Source organism: Anomalospiza imberbis, chromosome 7 (genome assembly GCF_031753505.1).
Source record: "Anomalospiza imberbis isolate Cuckoo-Finch-1a 21T00152 chromosome 7, ASM3175350v1, whole genome shotgun sequence".
Lineage (NCBI taxonomy): Eukaryota > Metazoa > Chordata > Aves > Passeriformes > Viduidae > Anomalospiza > Anomalospiza imberbis.
This window is the reverse complement of record NC_089687.1, coordinates 5,077,022-5,102,253: the sequence shown is the minus strand read 5'-3', so window position 1 is coordinate 5,102,253 and position 25,232 is coordinate 5,077,022. Positions and strand designations below refer to the sequence as shown.

Sequence of the window (25,232 nt, the reverse complement as noted above, 5' to 3'; positions counted from 1 at the left end):
GTCAGGTTGAATGGGGCTTGGAGTAAGCTGGTCTAACAGAAGTATCCCTGCCTGAGCAGGAGGTTGGAATGAGATGACATTTAAGGTGCCTTCCAAGCCAAACCATTCTATGATGTGAACTCAAGCTTCTGTAGTTGGAGAGAACTGCAAATGAGCTGAAGTCCTTTTCTACACATCGATGCCCATTAAATTGTTTACCTCCAGCAGTGTTTTAAGGGGCTTGAAAATGAAAGACTTGTCTCCTTTGCCTTATTTGAAGAAAGCTAAAACTTCAGGCATAAACCCAGTATGAAAAACTAAACTAAAATTCTCACAGAGACTCCAGTGCTAAGATTTCAGTACAAGAACCGTTTTCCCAAGAGGAGGTATCACAAGAGACAGCATCATGAGCAATCAGAAAAAGGTGTCTAAAAAGTACCACAAAGATCGCCTTCATCAGATCCATCAGGACAATCTCTTCTCCCATTGCAGAGCTTCTCAGGCTGTAGGCAGATGGAGGTATCATTAGCACAAGGGTATTTTGGTGGTCCACACAAATAGCCCTCGCAATTATCCTCATCAGACTGATCCTCACAATCAATATCGCCATCACATAGCCACGCTTTGCTAATGCATCTCCCTTGGGGAAAAGAGACAATAAACACAGGAAATCAGACTGGAAGCAAACTTTAGGAGGGAAAAAAAACCTTCAAAACAATGTACAGATTTCTCTTTTTTTATTATTATTGTTATTTTCTATTAATACTTTTTTACACTTTGATGAACAGAAAGAAACCAACTTGCACTTATACTATGAAGCATCATTCACAGCACTTTTGACAATCTAATTTTCCAAACAACACCAGCCCCACTTATTTGTGTGCTGCACAAAATTGCATACTGGCATAACAGAACCTCAAAATCTGTTAATTACACCAAATAATACTAAAATTTCCTAATTATTTTTAATTTTTGCTTTTCTTAATCTCTTCTTTTATCTTCTAGTGCAACAGCCCTCCATGGAAGCACTGTTTCAATATATGACTTTTAATTAGCATGGGTCTGCAAAGCAAAATCTTTCTAGAAATAGACACAACCCATTCCCCAGTGATGTCGGATAAATGATCAGCTTTTATGCAAAATAACCACAGCAGACAAAATTTCTTAAATGTCTCAAAAGGGAGAAAAGGAATTTGTGATGACTATCAATTTTAGAGAGGCAAGAAAACCTCTTGATTAGAAAAAGGGTTTTAATCTTTAAGATCGTGGAGGTATTAAATTAGAATCAACAAAAGGAGGGATTTAAATGAAAAGAGCCAAGACTGTGAATGCTCTTACAGGTGTGTGTGTGTATTTTTCTACTCACTACTTACAGCCAGGAGGGTTTAGCTGTAAATTTTGATAACACCAAGCCTGAACAGAAATGTTATGTACTTTATTTTTCAATTAATAGACAAAGAACAGATAGAACCACAGGTAATGAAACTGATCTAGAAATATTTTTTTCCCATGAATTAATTATGCGGAGAAAAATTCAATTGGAATGGGAAGGAAGATCCGGGGAATGTTTAGTTCCATTAACAGCAATTCTGGTGGATGCCCAGGCACTGACTGGCAAAGCCTGAGACTCCCAAGTTCAAACTTGCTCAGCATGAACTGACACAACTTTCTGCCCACCCTTCCCAGCTTATACAATGTCAGATTACAGTTTTCTTAAAAGGACACATTGGTTGAAGACTGGTTTAATGCACTTGGTTTCACATTTTTGTCTTCTTTTCATGCAAAAAAAAATGCTCGTGTCCTCACAGAAAGTCAAGGGGATAAAAGACAGTGAAACAAGAAGACGGAAAAAAAAAAAAAAACCCCACATGATTCTGCAGCACTCATGAGGAAAAGGTGAGACTGCTTTCACTTTTGGTGAAGAAAAGCAAGAAGTGAAACTTCAGCATCAAACTACATTGAATGCGGGGTTTAAACAACAGAACATCATTTTGCCAGTGCAAAATCAGCTTGAAAACAAACAGGGAGGGGTGGCAATTAGAATGAAAAGCTTCCACCATTTTCTTTAGTGGCCAACGTCCCAAATATGAAAAGACAGAACTGCACAGACACGAGGAAACAAAATTTTATGCATGATATGTACGCAGCTTATCATTGCATGCAATCACAAGTGTTTAAAAAAAATGTCCCTATTCTTTATTTTCCTCAATGGTCATTGATTTTATATATTACTATAACACAGCAGTAGAATGTAAGCTAATGGAAAGTACCAACATGAACCAAACCAACCGTAACCCACAGTAAATTGAAGTTGCTGCCAGTAGTGCTCCTAATCTGTTGTTTTAATCTTTAATGCATTCAAATGTTTACAGAGAAAATCAGTTTGCCTGCCTTTCTTGTACCTTAGTGAAGATGTTTTATAATGAAAGACTCATCTTTCATTATGATAGATATGACATGTTCTTAAGTAGAATATACTTTCGAGGAATCAATCTTTGCCAAGATTCTTAAGAGATGGACTTAATGAAATATTATGACTGTCGTGAAATCATTACTTAAGATTCACTGAAGTATTTTTCCTTTACTGCCCCTTAGTGAAACTCACACTTCTGGTTTCCAGAAACCTCTTTAGTGAAATTCCATCATAAATTAATTACCTCAATAGATGTATCTGCCCTTTTCCAAAGCTCTTTTGTGTAACACAGTTAAACAGAATGCTTGAGCAGCAGCTATGTGGGAAAGCCTGACCCAAATGCTTCTCCAATGCTTTTTATTTCCTACAAATATTATCAACAGAATTAACTACTTATACATCGCTTCAGTTTTCCTCAGGATAATGAACCCAGGAGGTTTTTTGGTTGAATACATCTTCAACCATAGGAAAACTACTTTGGTGGAGCATTAATTGCTCTGTTTCCTCTTAAAGCTAATTCTTATTGCCTAAAGCTGTAATGTAACACCTTCCTAAACTATAGCATGGACTCAATCCTGATCCCATCAACACTACAGAATGTTCCAACCTGACATATTTTACAAAATGATGTGATGGCTCGTGATCTCACTTGTCCTGTAGAATACACATGGGACTTAGACTGCATCACATTGCTTCAAAAATGTGGTCATTTCTCAATTTAAAGATTTTACTACAAAGCAGGTGTTTATAAATGACTCCTGGATGATGTAGGAGGGGGGAAAAAAAAGCCAAAAAAACAGCCCTAAAGAAGAAGAAGAGAGCTGATACCACAGAAAATAATATGGCCATGAACTAAGGATAAAAATACTACCAGTTTCCTCATCATGTTTCTGGAAAACCTTTCCTTCCCAGTCTTCCTCAGCACCAGCTTCTTTGGTCACAAATCTAATCTGGACTCTGACAATTCCCATCCAGACAGCACCGGTGCTGCTTTTGTTATATTCTTACAGCATCACTGTGATCTGCACCCATTGATTTGATTTCCTCTCTGTACATTCCTTATTTTCCATTCCAAAACAATACTACTTCTTTTCTCAAAATCTTTTTTCCCCCCTCTAATATATCATTACATGTAAGGGAGAAAAAAAAAAAAAGGAAAGTATAAAAATATAGTCCACAGAGTGGCATCCAAAATGGTGGGATACCAACTGCTACTTGAAAAAATAAAAAGAACAGTATGACAAATAAGCATTACAGCTCAGATGTACTGCTTGCTAAACTGAAGCATTCATGGCTCTTTTGCATTTTTCTTCACAGAAGCATTTTATTATGATCACCAGAGTAATTAGATGACATTTTAAGTGAGATTGCACAGATTCTGCTCTTGGTGCAGCACTACTAGCTGAAAAGTAGGGAGATGGAATAAAAAGCGTCAATTTATGTAGTACATAAAATTGAGCTGAAGTACATGCCTGTAATAATTTTTGGAGGACAGAATCAGAGTTTAAAATAGAAAGTTGGACCTTTGTACAATTTAATTTAATCTAGTCTAATTTAAAATAAGCCTAATCTAATTTAAAACCAGAAGGTAATTGGCTAGCAGCAGCCCAAGAGCAGTCAATCTCAATCAGGTAATGACTGCTTCTCACATCCTACTGCTATGCAACCTCTAGTATATTTTTCACCACACATCACTACAAACAAACATGGGATGGTTTTGAAAAAAAAAATTAGAAAAGCAATTCTGAAATCTGGTAGCTCAAGTACCCTGCAGCATTTTGGCTGACTTTGGACACAGCAGCTCAAGGACTGTCCAGGCTGGACAGTTCCAGCAAAACCAACCAAAATAATAGAGGTGTAAAAACATAAAACAGAAATGGAAGATACGCAAGGGGAGAAGAAAAATATTTGTTTCTTCAACAAACAATGCTTTTAGGGACCCAAACGTCATTCAATATCTAAAGGATTCAGATGACTTGTTAGGAAATTAATGTTCAGCTACTAAAAGCAAATGACAAAAGGCCATCTCTAAGTTTTAGAATACAGAATACACTCTGCACAGATCCTTAACTGAATATTGGAAAAGGAGCTGTGTATGATGGGTTCTTGAGATCACCATCCCTGTAAGCAGAAAAATCCCTTTTGGCTGAATGCTGACAAATTCTGGTTTTGTAGCTTGGCACTCATGCCTGTGGCATTGTGACACATCAACTAAAGCCATAGTAAGGAAAGACCCTGCAGCTATTATTTACAGACATAAAATGAAAAGAAATAAGCAAAAAATGGGTCGAACCATCTCACTATTACTCTTCTCACCAGCTGCCCCTTCCCTCATGAAGTACTGGCTGTTTCAGCTCCCTCCACACACACAGAGCCATCACATTCTGTATCAGATGTCACCACCCAGCAGTCTCTGAGGGGACAATTAGCCAGTGCCTCCTCGCCAGATCAGTTGCCATAAATGCACATGCCAGACAGCATTATTTCTTTAGAATCATGCACAGAGAAAATTACACTTCTGAAACATTCCAGTAACTATTTCTCATAAACTCATATTACTCCTTTGCCCAAACCACATGGAACAAATGGAAAAGTAGCCAAATAAAACTTTGCTTTTGCTGTTTTCTGCTACAGTGCATTACTACATGCTTCCTCCAGAACAGCGGTTTTGCCCCTTCAGCAGGAAGGAATATTGCAAAAGAGAAAATGATGACTGTCATAACTGCTTGCTCCAGTGGTGTTTCCATACAACAAACAAGCATGATTGCATTTTCCTTCAAATCAAAGCCATATACCCTTGAATTTAGAAAATTTCTGGCTTTGCTGTATTTCTATGTGACCACCACAGAAGGCTCATTTGACCCTGTAAACGGAGACAGTGCCCTCCTTTAACCTGACTACAAACACAGGGAAGTACATGATGAGGGAATGCAGCTTGGAATGTGGACTTTGAAATGGGGTTCTAGTTCTCTGTGGAAAAAACAGCTCATTCAGACAATTATGCTGAATTTAAATCCTTTGTATTTTCTGTTATTATGGCAGCTGTATTTGGAAAATCTTAGCTTACAACCAGAAAGGGATTTCCACTCTCTGTATCTAAAATCATTCAAGACAAATAAGAAACCAAAGCCCAGCCTAAGAAGCAAGCTTTTCTGAAAGGAGTGAAGCCTAATGACGAAAATCTGCACTTCACCTTGTATTCCCACGCTGCCTCTAACCTAGCTCTGCTTTCTCTTAACTAAAGCAATAATATCTTGTCTCCTTAGCTTTCCAAATGCAGCTGATGAAAATAAACCTCCTCTATTGTGATTTATTCACCTTTCCTGCCTCTAATAATTCTTCTTTGGCCACTTGGACTGGTGTTAGCTTTTCCCCATTTAGGCACTAGGAAATACACTCGCTCCTGGTGCTGAGTATTTCCTGTATTGGGGATTCCATCACTCACTTCCAGGAAACAGACCACTCTGTTTGAAGTGAATAATCCATTTTTACCTATAGAAAGCGTTTCATTTAACAGCTACATATTCTACACATCTTTAGGAAAATAGTAAGAACACAAAAGGAATTTTTTTTTTGTTTTAGACACCATTCAGTATTCCATATTTCTTTTTCAAGACATCATAATTTATATAACTTTAAAATCCAAGTAACAGCAAGATACTTTTGGACAGAGATCACACAACTCTTCTGACACATTTATCATGCTTAGCTGCAACACAAGCATCAGAATGGGCTCTCTCTTCCTTCAACATTTGTAGTTGCCCAGAGGCAACAACATTCCTACTTCTAATAGCCTTTAAATATTGCTGCAAAAGTTGTTTTAACCCTAATATCACATGAAGCTTTGACTGAAATCACAAAAATATTATATTAATTTCTTCTTTAACTGGACTTTCCCTTAAAAAAAACCGTGCCATCTAAACATTATTGTTTATATCATTGCATGTCCTCATGCAACGATTGCCACCTTCTTATCCCACCTTTTTGTGTAGTATACTTAGAGAAAAAAATTGATTTTAAACAAAATCAATGTATTTTTCTTCCAATAGTGCACTTCAAATTTCCAGTGCTTTAGTTGTAATTCTTCACAATATTCAAGGTACTTTATACCACTTCATTCAACTTATTTCTAGGACCATAAAGGGGAAATAGAAGAAAATACCTGAACTTTGGAGTACTAGTAAATGCTTTATTTAAGTATTTGGTGTGATGTACTATCATAGAGAGCGCTTTCAGCTTTAAGTAACCTCAAAACTCATCCATTTCATATTGTAAATCAGAAAACAGGATGTGTAAATCAGTATTATTTTCCTGGTAGGAATACAATGGGTAACCTCACCTCATTAGTATTAAGCATTATTTAAAGATGTGATATGTGATGAAACAACACAAACTCACACAGAAACACACAGAGTAAGTGAGAGCAAGATGCATGTGCAAGCCCCTACCTGTACTCTTGCAGGAGAACTTTGTTTTCTCATCACACACCCGCAGAGTTCCATTGCAGCCTTTCTCATCACTGCCATCCTCACAGTCCTTCTCTCCATCGCAGCGCCACAGCTCAGGAACGCAGCTCCCGTCAGGACTGCACTGAAATTCCCTCCCACTGCACCTTCCAGGAGAGGGAGTTTCTTAGAAAAATAAGAATTACATTGAAGAATTTGCTTGTGTGGAATTTTTTCCAGTCCAAGTCTACACTGGCTTAGAATACTCTTCCTAACCCAAGCTAGAATCAGAGTTCCCAAGTATAACACTCAAAATGCCCCGATCCATCGTATAACTCATCACTCCGACTCAAGCTTCAAACAAACTCTTTCTTATCCTCCTCACTTCCTTCACTCCCCCTCCAGCACATGCACAATACCTATTTTTATTTCCTTTTTTCACATCTGTCAGACAGGAACTGGAGGTATAAGGAGGAGGAACAAGGCCAATGAAATTTCCCTGGTGTTGCATAAACCCTGTGCTTAATCCTCAAGCTGCTTTCCCCCATCCTTCCTCATTCTCCTTTTTTACCCAACAAGGTCCATCTCCTAATGCAACCTGAACCTGAAAGGTCCCACCTGTGCTCTAACAAGGCCCCCACACCTGCCTGGTTTGTGCTGTCACAGCACTGCAGGAGCAGCTGCAGCTGTTCCCAACTCCACAGCAAAGGGGCTTCACTCAGTGCAGCCCTGGAATCAGTGCTGACTGCTTCAAACAATAATTACTGGGAGATTTTAATTATTCATCACATACATAATTCTCTAAGCATTTTCTAGCTTAAGGCCATTTCAATTTTATTCTTGCTTTTCTTTTCCCAAGCTATTACTACTGTATTTCTACTATTTAATAAAGTACTAACAACAACATGAACTTTAAAGTAATGGCATACTCATACTTTCCTGCTTGTACCAAAAGCATTATTTGAATGAATTCCTAGAGCACTACTTATAAATATACATTTTATTTTATTTAACATTGCTTTGTTGGGTTTTTTCTTACATAATCAGCATTCTTGTATTCTATTGTAAAAGGTTAGAGCAAGGCTTTAAATTTAAAATGGAAATGACAGGGATAAAAGGGTTGTTCAGTTCCAGACTGATCATTTTGATAGAGATAGATAAAAATTACTTTTGTGAATACATAAAATTAATATGGGATTCTGATAATTCATGTATTTGTAGGAGGTATCCAACTAGATTTAAAATACTAAGTTATGAAAGGGGACGAATAACATTATGTACAATTACTTTGTTGCAGAAAAAACATTAGGAAGAAAATATGAAAGATATTCCCTCATTCTGATCTGATGATTCTTTATCCTTTGCCATAAGCATCCTTCCTTCCTTTCTCTCCCCAGTGAAATAAATATAACGTATGGCATTTAAATAGGGCTGCAGTTTGTTAAAATGCTTTTATGTTTAAAAACCCCACAAACTCAAAGACTTGCATCACACAAAAATGAGAGTATTACTGTTCCACTGCATGAAAAAAAATAGAAAATATCAATAATAACTTAAAGAATGGTTCTTACTGTCTCTTTACCTAGACAGCACGCATCTCTGCAATAAGACAAATACCACATCTAGTATAATTCACTGAAGTAAAACTGTAAAACTTATCTCTCTGTAATACCTGTTCTGTTTTCAAATGCATTCCTCTTGATTATAAATATCTGTGTTACCACATTGCACTTGACATATTTCCCATTCCAGCCTTTACCAAGGTTAAAAGCATTTCCTCTTTTCGCATTGGCTGAAGGTCAGGTATTTAAAACAAATTATTCTCTGTGTTTATAAATATTAAAAACTTGGAAGAAAAAATAAAATAAAATCTAACCTTCCCTGCTGCAGTTTGTTTTGGTTTCATCACTGAAATCTCCACAGTCATTGTCACCATCACATGCCCAGTGACCTGGGATACATCTGCCATTCTGACACCTGAACTGATCAGCAGAACACGAGTGAACACAGCCCAGCTCGTCACTGCCGTCACCACAGTCATCATCTGCAAACAACATTTTAAAATATTTTAAAATATAAAATTTTTGAACAAAATATGTAAGGAGGGAAAATCACTTTGAAAAAGCAAGAGAAAAAAAAATCCATTAAATAAAGTAGTATGTTTTCTGCCCACAGGCATCAAATTATTTCTAATGCACGTAACACCTTAAATCTTATTTACCAACAGCACTCAACACAGTAATTTTGGATAGTCTAGCCCCTTATTCAGTTATTCAATCAGAGACAGCAGCAAGCATGAAAAGCCTGTAGATTTTCTTAATTTCTTTAGCTGGGTGTGACTACGCAGGCTTTCAAACACAGTTGGTTGACTTTATTCTCTGTGATTACCCAAGATAGTTAATAACAGACACAAACAGGTTCATATAAACCAAAATGAAAACCTAACAAATTTCAATATTATTAAACTTTGTTTCCATGTGTTTACAAGAGTGCAAAGTGGAAAAAGCACATAAATAATCATGGACTGCAGTGTCTCATTACTCTAATGTTGTAGTCATTACAGCAGTTTTAAGGTAATTCCCGTAATTTGATCGTGCTCATCAAGGGAGGAAGGAGATAAATATGTTAGGTACACTCTAAAGGGTCTCCATGCACAGAAATTCATCAGCACATTGTGACAATTTTGGGAATTTGTCCACTTACAGCTAAAAATTCATGTCAGACAAATAAAATTATAGAAACACCAAACGCTTTGGACCAACCCAATGTTATTAGGACTGGAGCAACATCACTCCCACACCACAAGCTCTGAGAGGAGAGTCATTTTAACATTTAAATATGTATTCTTCCAGCCAAAAGAACTAAGCACACTGTCATGTTTCACTGGCCTTCACTCCTCAGGGATGCTATTTATTTAAATGAACTTGTCCATAAAAAACAAAAAACAAAAAATCAGATATATTGGTCACCAAAATCATGTTGTTTTCTAAGAACAGAAAATACTTTCATAAGCAATAGCTTTGCTTTCCTTTATTTTTTTTTTTAATAATGAATCATCATACTTCATTCTACATAACATAATATTTGTGCCTATTACAGTAACCAATGCATCATTCCTTATCCGAACCTTCAGTGTTGCTGATTTCTAGGTCATATCAGTAATTCTGAAATGCTTCATTTATTCTCTGACCACTTACAAGTCAATATGAGTCTCAGAAAAAAAGAGCATCAAAGCAATATGTATGTGATATCCCTCATATTCATTTCAGATACAGAGGATTTGATACTTGCCTGAATCACAGAGCCATTTGCTGCTAATGCATCTTCCATTTCTGCAGATAAACTGAGTTAGTGGCTCACATGTTGGGAATTCTGTGAAAGTGTTCAAAAAGAAATAAAAACTATTTAACATAACATCCTCTTCAGCAGCATTCTGTCACCTTCCTATATGCATAAAATACACAAGTGTGTGTAGCAAACATTTGCACCTTCCAGGTATTTAATCTGGAGAGGAGAAAAAGATGAGACACCAAAAAGAAAAGATAAAATGGCTTCAAACTGTATATACCGTCCAAACCCTACTTTTCATCAACATGAAATTCATCAGACCAAGGGTGGTTTTCCCACTATGCCAATATTTAAGACTAACCATAGCTTGATGACTGATACAAACTCTATTTTCCATGTGCTTATTTACAGAGAGGATATCCAATTGAAACAGCACTGCCAGGAAGAGACAGGAAATGGAGCACTATAAAATGGGAAGGTTAAGTACCAAGCTAAAGAACAGCCAAGAAATAAAGTTACTCTACACTGGCACAATAAAATACAAAATTAAAATGTCAGCCTTCACAAGCAATTTCTCCCAGCATTCCAGTAAAGCAGTAGAAATCTGAGAAATTATTACTCACAAAGAATTATCTGTATTGATCACACATATTTGTTTCTATAATTACCTAATATGTTTCTGAATAAAGTAACTTAAATATAGTCTGAATTTTTTCAGACTTTTCTTCTAAATCCAATGACATACGTAGATGTGTGCATTTATTATTAAATTGCTAAACATTCCAGGAAATACTGAAGAGTTTTCTAAATTTTTAAAACATGCCACATAAATATAAGACTTTCTTAGCATGACTACTGAAATCACTTTGTTTTTACTGAACCTCGCAATGTTTTGGTTCAAAAAGAGTCACACTCTGATGAAGCACTAAACCAAACCCACTGAATCTAATAACAGATTTAAAATAAAATAAATTTTTATTTAAAAATTACATAGAGAACACCAAGAACTTAATTGAACAGAGGTGATTATCCTGCTTCAAAAGTGAAATGGATAAGAAAAAAAGCTACCATCGATGACAACACTTTTTTAGTTACTTCTAAAAAGTTCTTGCTTTTTTGTTTGGTTTGTTTTGGGTTTTGTTTGTTTGTTTTGGGTTTGTTGGTATAGGGGTTTTGGTGTTTTGGGTTTTTGCTAAACATAAACATTACAATGACAAAAAAATCTGTTCAAAGAAAAAAAATGGAAGTGTGCAACTGCAGTAGTGCTTAGCCACAATATATGCCCCATGTGCTTCAAGCAAAGCTAGAAGCAACTTTTAATTTTGCTCTTTCAAATAATTTTTTCCACAAATTTAGCTCATTCGTTAAATGTAATTTTCCTCTTTTCCATACATGAATGCCTCCATGACTTAATTTTCTTTATGGTCACCTGTACAAAGGGATAGAAACTGATTAAAATGAATTATGATTACCCTCACTACCACCAGCAGCAGCCCGCTCATGACCCCCAGCCCAGCACAGCCTTTCCAAGAATGTTTTGTAGCATCTGCAGAGTTTGCCCTAGCCTTCATTAGCCACAGCTTCTCCTCACATCCCAGAGGATAGCCAGCACTTCCCCTCATTGTCCCCATGGTCCTTTCCTACTTCACAGAACAGAGATGCACATCCTGCAGCTCACCCACACCCAGCCCTGTCCTGAGTGCCCTGGAGACACAGAAATGAGGAAAGGTGACTCGAGCTCCCCGTGAGGTCGCTGCACAGTGTAGACACCTGTCCCCGCTTGAAAGGCAAGATGTATTACATTTGCCATCTGTATGGCAGTTATCTTCTGTAAAGTGGGCAATTTTTCCTTATCTCTTCCACAACCAATTCTCCCTCTGGGGAGACATCTGCTGATAATGGGCTATTGAATGTCACTGCATGACTGATAAGAACTAGAACATTCCATTGCGAGAGGCTTCATTCAGAGGGAGGAGCCAAGCATTCCTAACCGGATATAATCTGGAGTTTGGGGACGCCATACTCAGGCTCTTCTGCTGGATTCCCAGGAGGACTGCAGCCATTTCAATCTGGACTGCTACCAACTCCCTGACCAAAAAGGGTGTCAGGTTGTTTTCTGACTCTGTCAGTGGATTTTCTTTTGTATTATTGCATGCATTTTGTTTCCTTTTTCACTTTTCCTAATAAATTGTATTTCTGACTTGGAGTCTCTCACTGGTTTTGTTTTCAAACCAGAACAACACCAATCTCATTTCTCTCTTGTGTCCTTATGGGTACAAGAATTTTAAAGAGTTTCATAGAAGGAGATATGTCCCACTAAACAGAACGCATAAGTAAATGCCATTAGTGATCAAATTATAGGGCAGGATGAAAAATGAAATATTTGACCATATTTGCACAGCCACGGTGTTTGAGGATAACAAAACAAGACACTAAAACATGAAAGAAGTTTGACTACACAGAAAAACAGCCAGTGACATAAATCCTGATTAAAAGATCTGAAGAAATATCCCAGGTCAGCTGAGAGGATACTGAACAAAGCTCACAGGAAGGGTTTCCAAAGCTGCCAGTAACATCTGTGTGTTGCTGATGTGCCTGAGAACATGAGGTAGAGGCAGAGAAACTGTTCTAGCACTGAGAGTCAATGTTGTGCCATTAAACTGAGAGTTAGAACTTTAGAGAATGCAAAATACAAATCCCCTGGTCACTCGTCCCACCTCTGTACACAACTGAACTTACCTGATTTGAAGCAAGGCCATTAGAAGTCTACCTTACTAATATTATCCTTTTTTATTCATGTAAAGACTCCATTTTTTTGCCCCATCCCTGCAAGTGCTCAATGCCAGTTTGGATGGAGCCCTGGCCTGGTGGGAGGTGTCCCTGCCCATGGCAAGGGGTTGGAAAAAAGTGATCTTTATGGTTCTTTCCAACCCCAACCACCCTGTGATTCTGCATCATGTTCTGTGATTCTGCATCTGCCGACAGCTCATTGACCATTGTGCTCTCAGACTCACAGCAGTTACCAGTGCCCTGCAAAACAACTGACTATTAAAATCCTTAATTGTTTGGAAGCAGCTGATTAGAGAAAGCACACCCCTCTCTGCAATATCTCAGCAAAGCAGCAGTCAGCACAGCTGCTGATACTCTCTCATGATAAAACCAAGATTTTTTTTTTTTTCTGAAAAATACAAGGTCAAATATACTTCTGTTGAGACTTGAAACAGGCTGATTTTATTGACATCTAGAATGTGCTGAGGAGGCCCATGTAGAGAGGTATGTGGCAGAGATAAAGACCAATTTTTGAGGGTGACAGCATTTGATAATGGGCTGTAAATTAAAAAACTCTTGATTGATCTGCATATTTGGTATTGTAGTTAAAAACTCATTAAATGGAAAATGCTGCATTTGCTTTGGGTTTATTTATCAACCAAACAAATTCTATTTGCCATTTCAGAAACTGTATTATCATCTCATTTGACAAGAGATCTCTATATGTTTTATATGTTACAGAAGAATTTTCCTTTCCCCCCCAAAACAAAATTCCACTTACCACAGGATGTCATTTCATCAGTTCCATCTCCACAGTCATCCTCCCTGTCACACAGCCACGACGTTGGAATACACCGTCCATTCCCACAAGAAAACTGATTAACCTGACAAGTTCTTGCTGTCAAGACAAAACACTCCAAAAATACAAGGGAAATGGACTAGATCCATTAGGTGTCTTGGTGGGTGTCTGATTTTAGAAGCTGCAGGGCTGGAGGGCACCTCCTGGCCTGCTGCACCTTTCCCCTGCTCTGACTACACATCATTCACCTCCTTTGATTTCAGAGAAAACTGAGGTCATCTGCAGGGCTTTGTTCTACCTCTGCTCTGTGGAATTCTAGGTGGTTTCTTCCTCATAAAATAACAGGAAATTCTAGATATAACTGTGCAAAACCAGGAGGTAAGAAGGTAATTCACATGCACTAATGCTTGAAATAAACAAAGATCAGGTCATAAAACTGCCCAAAATTTGGGATATTAACATGTATTCCACACCATGAACAATGATTTTGTGAATTTTGTATTTACAAAGGAAAATGGGAATTAGCCTGTGTGTGATGGGCCTGGTGTCACTGTTCTTAGAATCCTTGGCAAACACTTGACTGCAGTCATCCATTAAAGGAATCAATGCATGTCTTTCTCCTAAAGAAATAAGGATCACTAAGAGAATTTGTGCTATGTGGCTACAGAAATCACTTTGAAAGCTGATGAATTGTAAAATGTCACTAAAAGCTAACACAGAAATCTGTCATTATGTATAATTTTGTTTATTTATAATTTGAACCCATAACAATGCCAGAGATATCAACACAGATTTTGATTCCAAATTTAAGCTTTTAGAGTTCATCTCCATGTTATTCTACACCTTAAAAAAATGGCTGATATGTCAAAAACCCCAGTGGCTGAAAAAATATTTCTTAATTTGTTATTTTCAGCTACCATTTTCCTTTTTCTTCAGAGAAGTAGCCCTAAACACAAAAGAGGAATCTAAGTTTAAAACATTTCAAAGTAATTTTTTTAACATTAACTGTGTTTGCCACTGCAGGAATAAATGGAAAAACAAGAATATAAAATTCAATCCATTGCCACCTGACACAGAGTTTAAAAAAATAGTCCTCAAATTAGACTCTCATCCTACAAGCAAACAGCTGGATATCAAAGAATATCAAGGCAGTAAGGCAACAGGGAATAGTTTAATACACAATGTGTGTTGTCTTGCACTACACTTGAGTTCAAAACACTCATCAGCTTATTGATGGCTGGCATGTTGCATATTTGAGATTTAATGCTTGTTTAGAGTACTCTGACAGCAAGCACTAAACATCACTTCCACACAAGCAAAGGACAGATTTGGGAATTCCATGATTTACTACAGGGGAATCAGTAAACAACAGTCATCTTGCTATTTCCTTAAAAACCCACTCACCAGTTAATAACTCAGAAATGAAAAGAAGTTCAAGGCACCAAGTGGAAACTGAATAACTAATTATGCATGAACTAAATCAGCATAAAATAAAATTTACTGGTGACGTGGCACCCATCACAGCACATTAATAAAAAATGTTCTAACTGCCAAAAAAGATTTGTACCTCAGAGTTTGTACCTGAGCATTGCTTTGACAGTCGACCCATACGGAGAGATTAAGAGCTGAATAACTTTGGAAAGCGCAGCCATGCACATGGATTAACTAAAATATAATTTGCATTCCAGCCTTGGTGGCATCAAAATCTGAATTCATTTAAGACATCAATAATCAGATTATAAGTACCAGCTTGGTTCAGTTCAGTTCAAATCAGTCCTGAACTGTTCATGGAACTGGAGTTAGAGAACCTGTTTGCACAACCAAGTAAAATTTTTACCTGCACAAGTTTTATTTGATTCATCTTCGTTATTTCCACAATCATTAGCTCCATCACAAAGCCACCTCTTGGGAATGCAACGATTATTTTGGCACTTAAACTGATCATCAGGACAGCTGTGATTGACTGTGGAGAAAAAAAAAACAGAGTTTTTTTTTTTTTTTCCCCTAAGAAGATAACCTGAGAAAAACAGCTGTGAAATCTGGAAAAGAACACATTAAATGCTGTTCCCTAGTGATGCAGTTAGTGTGGTTACCCTGTATGTATAACTACCATGGCATAAAGATTGTTCAGCAAACCAGTTAATTACAAACATTACAGTACTTCAGCCATAAATTAAATAGTATCTAGTAAAGATGCCAATATGGGGATCCTCTTCTATTAGGTGATAGAAGATAGCAGCATTTTATAGAGTTGTTTCCTTAAAGAAACATGTTCTTAATCACATTTGGGCAGTGTGATGAGGTTTGCAAACTAAAGTGCATATAAACAAAGGAAAACACCAAAGAGAACAGCTGCAAGCTGCTAAGTGCAGATCCAAAATATGTTACCACAGTGAGCAGGGATTTGGGCAGGTCATAAAATGCTTCTAAAATGAGGCACATTACTGTCAATGGCCACATATAGATCTGCTGTTTACTCACCATGAAATTGTAGGTGTCAAAAAGTGAAATATGCAACACGATGTAAAACTAACAAAAAAAAAAATCTGGTATTCAGGAGTGAATAAGGTATCTCTCAAACATGTTTTTGCTGGCTACCAATTCTCACGGAAAGAACGAAGCTGAATGCACAGGATTTATGTAAATACTATTGGCCTGCTCTTGCAACTCTAGTAGGTGTTTATGTTCTGCTTCTTTCATGCTAATAACATCTATTATTAGCAGGTCTTGCTCTCACTCATCTCGATCTAGACAAGAACAGTAAACTGCACACGGTTCCAAACGCTGGTTAAAAATAATCTCCAGCCATTTTTCACCTACTCAGCCATCCAAAGACTCTTTTTTAAAGTTTAACATACATCTGGAAACAAAGGGTATTAAAAATGAAAAGATGTCTTGCAGGCTTATCCTTGACATTTCAGTAGCTTTTATCTTTGACCTTTCTGCCTATTCTTGCAATTGAAGATGACACAGAGCGAGGGTGATATCAAAAACACATGAATCCTGGTTTGTGTGTAGGGTGCAGAAGCACAGGAAGCAGAGATTAATTAATAATCTGAGTAGAAAGGTGTCCCAAATCTCATACTTCCAAAGTTTGCAATGTTACTGGAGAACAAAACTTGGAGCATCCAAGTATCAAAATCACAAGTTGAAGATTTTTTCTTTTATTTGACTTTATACTTGACATAGATATTGCTTTAAATGGTCATTATGCTTTTGCTCATATATATTTAGTAGTGTGTATTCTACTCATAATTGCAAATATTTCAAACTCATAAAGAACTATTGGTGTTACTATGGCAACTGCTGAGAAGAGATCAATGTTATCACACTGGCCATGTAAACTATAGATCACATTCAGGTTTAAGACCAGGTTATTATTCCATTTATATTTGTATAAATCCTCTGAGGATTACAAGCTTTGATCAATGAACTGGTCTTCCTTACACTAATTTAAAAGACAATCAAGTCAAATCTGCTGAAAGATTTTCCTTCTCACTGTCTTTACTAGCTGAGCTCCTTGTTTTAAGTGCAGGAAATGCTGGTTTCAAAACAAAATGAGAGTAAGCACCACAAGTCAGGACTAGAAAAATATTTTAAAAAAAGATTACTGCAATCAGCAATGACTACCACATGGAGCTACCAAAATAAATAAATGCTGTAAAAAAACCCACAATGAAACAAAACACATCCAAAACTGGCAATTTAACAGCCATATGGCAAAAGGTCTAGGCGTTACAAAGGATCAGAAGAACGTTTGTATCAGCAGACTCAGGCCCACGTGAAGCAGGCAAGATTGACCCAAGGATGAATAAACAATCACCCTTCAAAAACACATTCTTTCAGCCTAACCAGCTTCACTAAGGCCTCAGCAGAAATACACACATCCAGTTTTGGACATCCAACCCCTAGAATCACTTCAGAAAAGAGCAGTGAAACCCGAAGGAAAAAAAAAAACAAAAAACCTGCCATAATCCACTAGGGGAAAAAAATTTAAAAAAAACCCAACAAAACACAACAACAAACTAAAAAAAACCCAGAACAGTTTAGAGCTGTTTGGTCTCAAAGAGATAAGAAAGAGAGACCATGAAAAGAGTTTTCAGATACATAGAACAATACTGCACAGCAGAAGAGTGTTCATGTCTGCAACTGATTGGGAGAAACATTGTACTTTCAATTCAATAGAGGAGATTTGGTTTAGAGAAATGATCTAAGGACAGAAATAGAAAGCATCGTGACAAACAGAGTAAGGAAGAGAATTCTCAGTGCCGCAACACTAATTTTAAAGTAGGCAACTTAAGAACCTTCCAGAAATGACAGGGACATAATTGGTATGTTTTCTATTGTTTTTTACTTCAACAGTGGAACTCCTCTACAGCAAAAAAATATATCTCTTGTAAAACTAACTTTGAAGGCAACGTACATTAATTTAATACTCCAAGTCGTGTAGAGATTTGAGTTTTGGTTTTGCGGCTGGTTTGGTTTCCCTGGGGAGTTTTGGGGAGGAGGTAGTTTATTCATTTTTTGGTTTGATTACTTGTGGAGTTTTTTTAGTTTTGCTTGTTTGCTTTTTTTTTTCCTTTATTTCCTGAGGATTTTTGGGTGTTTTTTTAAAAAATGCATTATACAATCTCAGAAATTTTCATGGTTGGAAGGGACCTGCTAAAATCGCCTGGTGTAATCCCCTACTTGAGCAGGGCCAGATAGAACAGGTTTTTCAGGACCATGTCCATAGAAGTTTCGAGCATTTCCACAGACAGAAACAACACAACCAGTTTCGGCAATGTATTCCAGTGTCTGACAGCAAAAAACTGTTATCTTTCAGATGTTCAGATAAAATTAATGCTTTTCAGTTTGTGCCCATTACCTTTTGTCCTGCTAGTGACACTACCAAGAAAAGCCTGGCTCCCTTTTTCCATTCTCTCCCATTGGGTGTTATTCTGTGACACGTGTAAGAAATAGTGGAAAACAAAGCAAAAACCACAAATATGTAAAGAATCAGGAATGACAATGCCAACCCCAAAAGAGGACTGCTCTGGCACTGTGCTATGCAACGAGTGCGCCAGCAAGATTTGAAAGAGCTGTCATTACTGCACGCAGGAAAAGAAGGAAATGAAAGATTTGCAGCAATGGCTGCAGGCTGATTGCTTTAGTTTGGCTGCACGGTTTAGTTTGCAATCCTTGAAGTCAAGCATGGATTGTGGGGTAAAAGGAGAGTGTCTACGTACAGCAGATCTCCGAGTGCTCGTCGCTGCCATCCAGGCAGTCGTCGTCGCCGTCGCAGCGCCAGCGCTCCTGGATGCAGCGCTTGTTGCTGCACTGGAACTGCTCTGCCTTGCACAGCTGGGGCAGCACCTCTCCCTCTTTAACTGGGGAAAACATCCAACAAGAACATCTCTTTATCTGCTTGACACACCCAGAATGCAATATTGCCCCTACATAAATACATACCACAGAGTTCACAGAATTCACAGAATCACATGGTTGGAAGAGACCTACAAGATCATTGAGTCCAACCCAGCCCCAACACCTCACCTAAACCCTGGCACCCAGTGCCACATCCAGGCTTTGTTAAACACAGCCAGGGATGGTGACTCCACCACCTCTCTGGGCAGAACATTCCAGAACTTTATCACTCTTTCCATGAAAAACTTTTTCCTAATATCCAACCTCTATTTCCCTTGGTGCAACTTGAGACTGTGTCCTCTGGTTCTGTCAGTGCTGCCTGGAGAAAGAGACCAACCCCACCTGAGCACAGCCACCTTTCAGGGAGTTATAGAGTGATAAGGTCACCCCTGAGTCTCCTCTTCTCCAGGCTACACACCCCCAGCTCCCTCAGTAGGGAGGGCTTGTGTTCCAACCCCCTCTCCAGCCGTGTTGCCTCCTCTGGACGCGCTGGAGCGTCTCAACGTCCTTCCCAAACTGAGGGAAATATCAATTCTTGTTCTCCCACTTCAGAACGTTTCTACGTAAACTCAGTGCATCTGAGGTAATTCCACCTGAAGCCTGTAGTGGCACACATATCTGAGCGTATGGTTGAAGGAATGAGCTTTTAATAAATGTAAAAACTCTGAACAGAATGTCACTCAAACTGGTTTTTGAATTTGTGTTTTCATTACAGTGTAAAATAGCAGTTTAAATATTGCAATACCTCATCAAAAGCAAGCAGAAAATATTCTGAAAGGCATTGGCCAAATTCTGGTGCACATTTAGAGATAGGAAATGATTACTTGTATCTTGTATCCAAGCAACAACTCAAACACTTGCATTATGGACTGGTACAGACTTGGTAGAGAAGAAAGAATAAAATTCTGCTGGGGTAGAGTTAAGTAGAAAGCTAGAAGCTTATTAATAAATCCAGGCAGATGTTCTCCTCAATATCAGGTTCAGAATGCTTCATGTGTAAATGCCACACACGAGTCCAGGACCCTCTGAGGAATACCAGAGTCCTTGGAAAGAGCCAGGCAGTGATGTGTGTTGGGAAAAAAAAACAGGAAAGCTGCCCCATTCCAATCTCAAAGTCTCTAACCTCTCTTCCTAATGCCTACATTCCATCTTACCAATGAAGAGTCCCCATTCCAGTTACTTCTGCTAAAAAGAAAATATAGCTTTTTTAAAAAAAAAGTGATGGCTCTGCCTGGTCATTGCAGGCTCCATAATATTCATCATGTTATGAAATAATCCTTATGCTTTACTTATCTCTACTAAGCTTATTGCTGGAGACTTATGTAAAATGTTACAATTAATATCAAGAAATACATTAATGAGACTTAAACCAGAAGAAATTTTTAGAAAGTTACAAACAACAAGTCTAAACATTTTAAAAAATAAATACCTGTAGTACCTGGCAAGTTATTATTTTAATTGAAATCCCCACCTTTTATTAGTACAACTTTTATCATTGCTTCAATGAAGATATATAAAGAAGAGATGAAAGACAGCAATATTTGCACAGCCTGTGTCAGAACCCATCATACATAAATACATCTGCTTGATGTGTTTTATGAACAGTTTCATCATGAACATTTCAATGTCAGATTTCCTCTTAAGACACTTAGTGGAATAATCTGAAAACTTTTCATATATATTTAATACAGTCATTTTATGGATCAATTTTTAATTATTTCAGTGAACTATTTAAGTTTAAGATTTTTTATGATTTAAGTTTATCATATCAGATATGCTGAAATATTTTCCAATGCATTTTATCCTTAAATAGTGTACTTAATATTCTGTTTTCTTTGGAAAAGCTTTTATATTCTGTAAACTGTAAGCTTTTATATTCTGTAAACTGTAAACTAGAATATTTATTCAAGTAATATTTCTTTGTCTTATAGACCCTCTAGGAGGCCACACTTTCTGGTTTTATTTTCAGGTCTGACTTGATCCTTTAACAGCAGCATCAACTCAGATATTCTGTAAGAATCTTACTCATGCAGGTTGTACTGTTTTCCTCCAAAAGCTGATTATCAGCACAGGCACAAACTCTGCCTCCAGGAATGGCCAAACAAAGAGTGCTGCAGCCTCCATTATTAACACGACAGGCATTATCACCTGGGAAAAGAAATAAAAAGCAACTTTAAAACTAACAGCCACACTAGGACTAAACAATGGGGGTTTTAGTTGCCTTTATTTTCCTTTGGGAACATAAACAGATGAAGAATTTTTTTTTTGCATTACTTTCCTCTTGTGTTAGGAGCACATTACTCTCATATTTTGGTTACTGTAGGTCATAATATTTAAACATAATTATTTATAGGTTGCAGTACTCTATAATAATAATAATAATAATAATAATGATAATAACAATAATAGTAATAATAGCACAAAAAGCTGCACCATCAGCTCACAGCATTTTATCTGCCTGTTTTATGAAGGGAACAAATACTGCAAAATATTTGGCACAGCTACATGCACACAGTGGCTTCAAGGAATCAAACAGCAGATAAAGGAATGTTCTGAAGTTAATAGACGTCTGTACACATTAAAACAATGTGGCTACAAATGCAGATTAGGAAAAAAAGAGAGAGAAAACAAAAGTATGAAGAAATTTATGGCAGATAGACTACAGGCAAATATTCCACTACTATTTTCTGAGCACATCTGCCATTGCTGTGCTTTGCTTTTCCGTGTTATTGTTCCTTTCCCAAGCTGTTCCCATGAAAACACTGACAGCTGTCAGGTGTTTTACCATCCACCAAGGGCTGCTGCATACTCACCAGCTCATTCCTGAAGCAACCAGGCTTCAGTCACTGAGAGCCCACAAATGTCCCAATTTCTGTTTGTGTCACTTTGGTCATGCCCTGATTGCTTAGGTCTGCACTGCTGGGGACACCCAGCTCCCCATGAGCAAAGCTCTGCTGATTTCAGCTGCTGGTGAGAAGTGATTATGATCAAGCAAGATACAAAACTTCATGTCTGCTTGAACCTTTAAATTAAAACGACGGGTTTTTTCATCTTCCTGTTCTAGTAAAAAGCAGCTCCTCCTTTTAAAGGTGTAGAAAAGAACTATCAGCTTCCCTCTCCTCAAAGCTTGTCACTTCACTATGCATAGAATATAGGCTATTCAGTTCTCATGGAGCTATGAACATGGATATTAAACTGTCCCATCACAGCCAGTCCTGCAGGTGCAGGGAAATCTCTTTAAATTATCAAATGAACATCAGACAATGAACAAATAATTTAAGATTTTGAAAATTTTTATTTTTTAAGATGTACCTTAATATGTCTTACAATTTTGAGCAGTGTTTAATAACCTTTTTCTACACTTGTTCTGATCCACCATACACAACATTTCTTAGAAGAAAATGTGTCAACAGTCCATTAAAGCCCCATTGAACTTTTAAATAATATTGTGCAAAATGATTAATAGAGAATGATGTGATAGGCCATTGTGGTACTTGTACTTCCACTGGACAGGGTGTGAGTGAGATGACAAGAACACAGCTGTATAACCAGGGAAAATGGGAATTCTCTGAGAAGTCTGAGGGCTTGATCACAATTTTAGAAAGAGCTTAGACTGGACACTTAATACACATTATTAGGCCCTGACTTTGAGTCTGAGACTATGACCTAAACAGCTAAAAAAATCAACTGTTACATCTATGCTCACCAAAACTGAAATATTATTATTTGAGTCTAAATTTTGGAAAACCTCAGGTAAAACAAAGCCTCAGAAAAAGTTGCTTTGAAAGTCTCTCCATCTTTACAGGGCCATCATTGTTCAAATCAAAGGATGTCAATAACACAAAGATTTAAAAAGTTCTCAGAAGCTGCTGAAATAAACAAACCAAAATACAATCTTCAAAAGTGACTCCAAAATTACATGGCACAAGTCAAAACATTTGCAGTGATTTAATTAAAATGAAACTCATGTAGATGAGTTTGTCAGCTCACTAAAAGAGAATAAACTTACAGAATTAAGGACTATTTCAGGCAAATATAGAAAACACATGATGATTCTGAAGCCCAATTAAAGCTGAAAATAAATACTATCAAAAATTAAATCACTAGATCAAAGTCAAATGGTCTTGAAGATGAAAAGTTCCTACTTAACCTCATAATTGGGATGACAAACTCCTGCACAGTAGGTTATGTGCTAAGCAAAGTGATAAAAGAGGGGATGATGACAAGGAAACTAGAAGTACCAAGAGTAAAAGCAAAAAGATCCACGATAAAAAGGTTTATAAAGTGCAGTCTTCAACCTGAAGGTGCAATGAGACCTTCAGTCCCATCGGTCTTGCTGAAGAGACTCCTAGGCTTAAATGTCTCCCAAAACACAGTTCAAGTAGGTTAAGCCTCTTCATTGAACAAGGTAGAACCTGTAAAGCTATCAAGTATTTGGGGAATTAAATTTCCTTGACTACAGTTCCTAACAGCTATTTGATATGGTTATTCTTAAAGTAGTCCCAAGCTTTTAAAATACTTTCAAAGCTATTACCATATTTTTCATATTTTGACAGCTTTTAAAACAGTTGCTGCCCTGTTGATTGCATGTGAATAAATTAGGCCAATTCCACTTTAATTAGCTAAAAAATTAGTCCACAACTAAACCAACAATGTAATTGCATTTCAGTCATGGTTCTCAATTAAAAAGAAAAATGGAAACCATGCACATTTGTTTAATCTTTTCATTTAAGAGGTACACTGAAGTATTTATTGCCTTTGCAGCTTCTTATGAAGCAAACCTCAAGTACTGTTAAATTGGGTAAGCCCACTCTTAGGATCATCCTCCACACACGAGGAGCAGCAGCCTAGTGCTCGAGCTCTTCTTTGCAATCTGAGGAGTTAAAACATTAGCTGATTTCAAAAGAGGCTACTTTAACTGCTGTAAATGCACTTTGTCCAGAATTATTCACATGGAAGTAGCAATCCAACCTTTCAATGCAGTGGAAATACCTGCAGGGTCATATTCTGAGTGTAATCCAACTCCTATGATTACTGTGCTTCACCTTCCCATATTTTATGATGCACAGAGACCCAAAGACTCAGCCTAAGAAAGTAAGGTGAGTTCTAAGCTCTGAAAGCAAGGGAAAAAAATAAAAATAAAATTAAAATAAAGCATTCCTCCTCAAGGAGATCATGCCTCATGAGAGAGAGAGACAATGAAAAACACCTCTCCTTGAGGAGATCCCAAAAGCATCATGTCCCTACCCAAAGCAGAGCAGGACTGGAACAGCATCCTGGAAAAGCCCCCCATTAAAAATGTCAGTCTGAACTGAACAATGCCCAAATGAAATGACATTTTCTGCTTGTCTGATAAGACCAGCTTGTGTGACAGTTTCTGCTTGTGTGACAATACCAGCAGCATCAAAGCAGTCACCTCAAAAGATCACAGCCAAAAGTTTCTGAGGGATGTGTGTATAATCTTTAATATACAACTCATCTATAAAGTGATTTCCTGTGGTTTTCTCCGTACAACTATTCAGCCTTGAGCTTGCTCTTTTACAAGGAAAACATGCACACACTCACAAATAGTTTCTTTAAAAGAAAATTTTATGCTCCTTTGGGAGCAATGGCAAGATCAACCTCACTGAGCATGACAAAAAAGGAAGTTCCTAAAGGCTGCAGTTAGCTTACAAAATCCCAATTACAATTTCAAACAAAGAATATATTAACAAGCCAAATTCCCTCCCTTAAGACTTTAGCTCATTCAGCAAAACTGTCTAAGAGGCAATACTTTCTCTCTCTGGTGTCAGCTTATTTGGAAGCTAACAGCAACTGCATTAAATGTCCCTTTTTCTGAAAAATAAAGGAATTTTCTGAGTACCAAATAAAGCAGCAGTCATATTGAAAGCAAACACTACATCTTCTATTAGCAGGCACAGCATTCTGAAATTTGGCCACCTTGACGGTAGATTTGGGCCCAGATTTTGCCTTAAAAACACCAACCAAACAAAACCCACACTAAATAGAAGAAAAATCCCAAACAAACTATACTTTTACATGTCTTTGAACGTCAGAGAGAGTCCCTGAAAAGCAGCTGTGAAAAGAGGAACACTGTTGCAGCAACCTTGACTTAGCACAGTGCTACACAGAC

General features: G+C 37.4%; 1 protein-coding gene across 1 annotated transcript in view; it reads right to left on the bottom strand.

Moving 5' to 3' along the window:
- The window catches only part of LRP1B (LDL receptor related protein 1B), a 633,449-nt gene that overhangs the window by 189,929 nt on the left and 418,288 nt on the right, over nt 1-25,232 (bottom strand). The window contains exons 15-22 of the mRNA XM_068195161.1: nt 21,125-21,247; nt 18,922-19,062; nt 15,531-15,656; nt 13,676-13,792; nt 10,129-10,209; nt 8,714-8,881; nt 6,841-7,023; nt 419-619 (exon numbers count right to left, since the gene is read on the bottom strand). Of these exons, the coding sequence (XP_068051262.1) occupies nt 419-619; nt 6,841-7,023; nt 8,714-8,881; nt 10,129-10,209; nt 13,676-13,792; nt 15,531-15,656; nt 18,922-19,062; nt 21,125-21,247 (1,140 nt within the window). The remainder of the gene's footprint in view (nt 1-418; nt 620-6,840; nt 7,024-8,713; nt 8,882-10,128; nt 10,210-13,675; nt 13,793-15,530; nt 15,657-18,921; nt 19,063-21,124; nt 21,248-25,232) is intronic.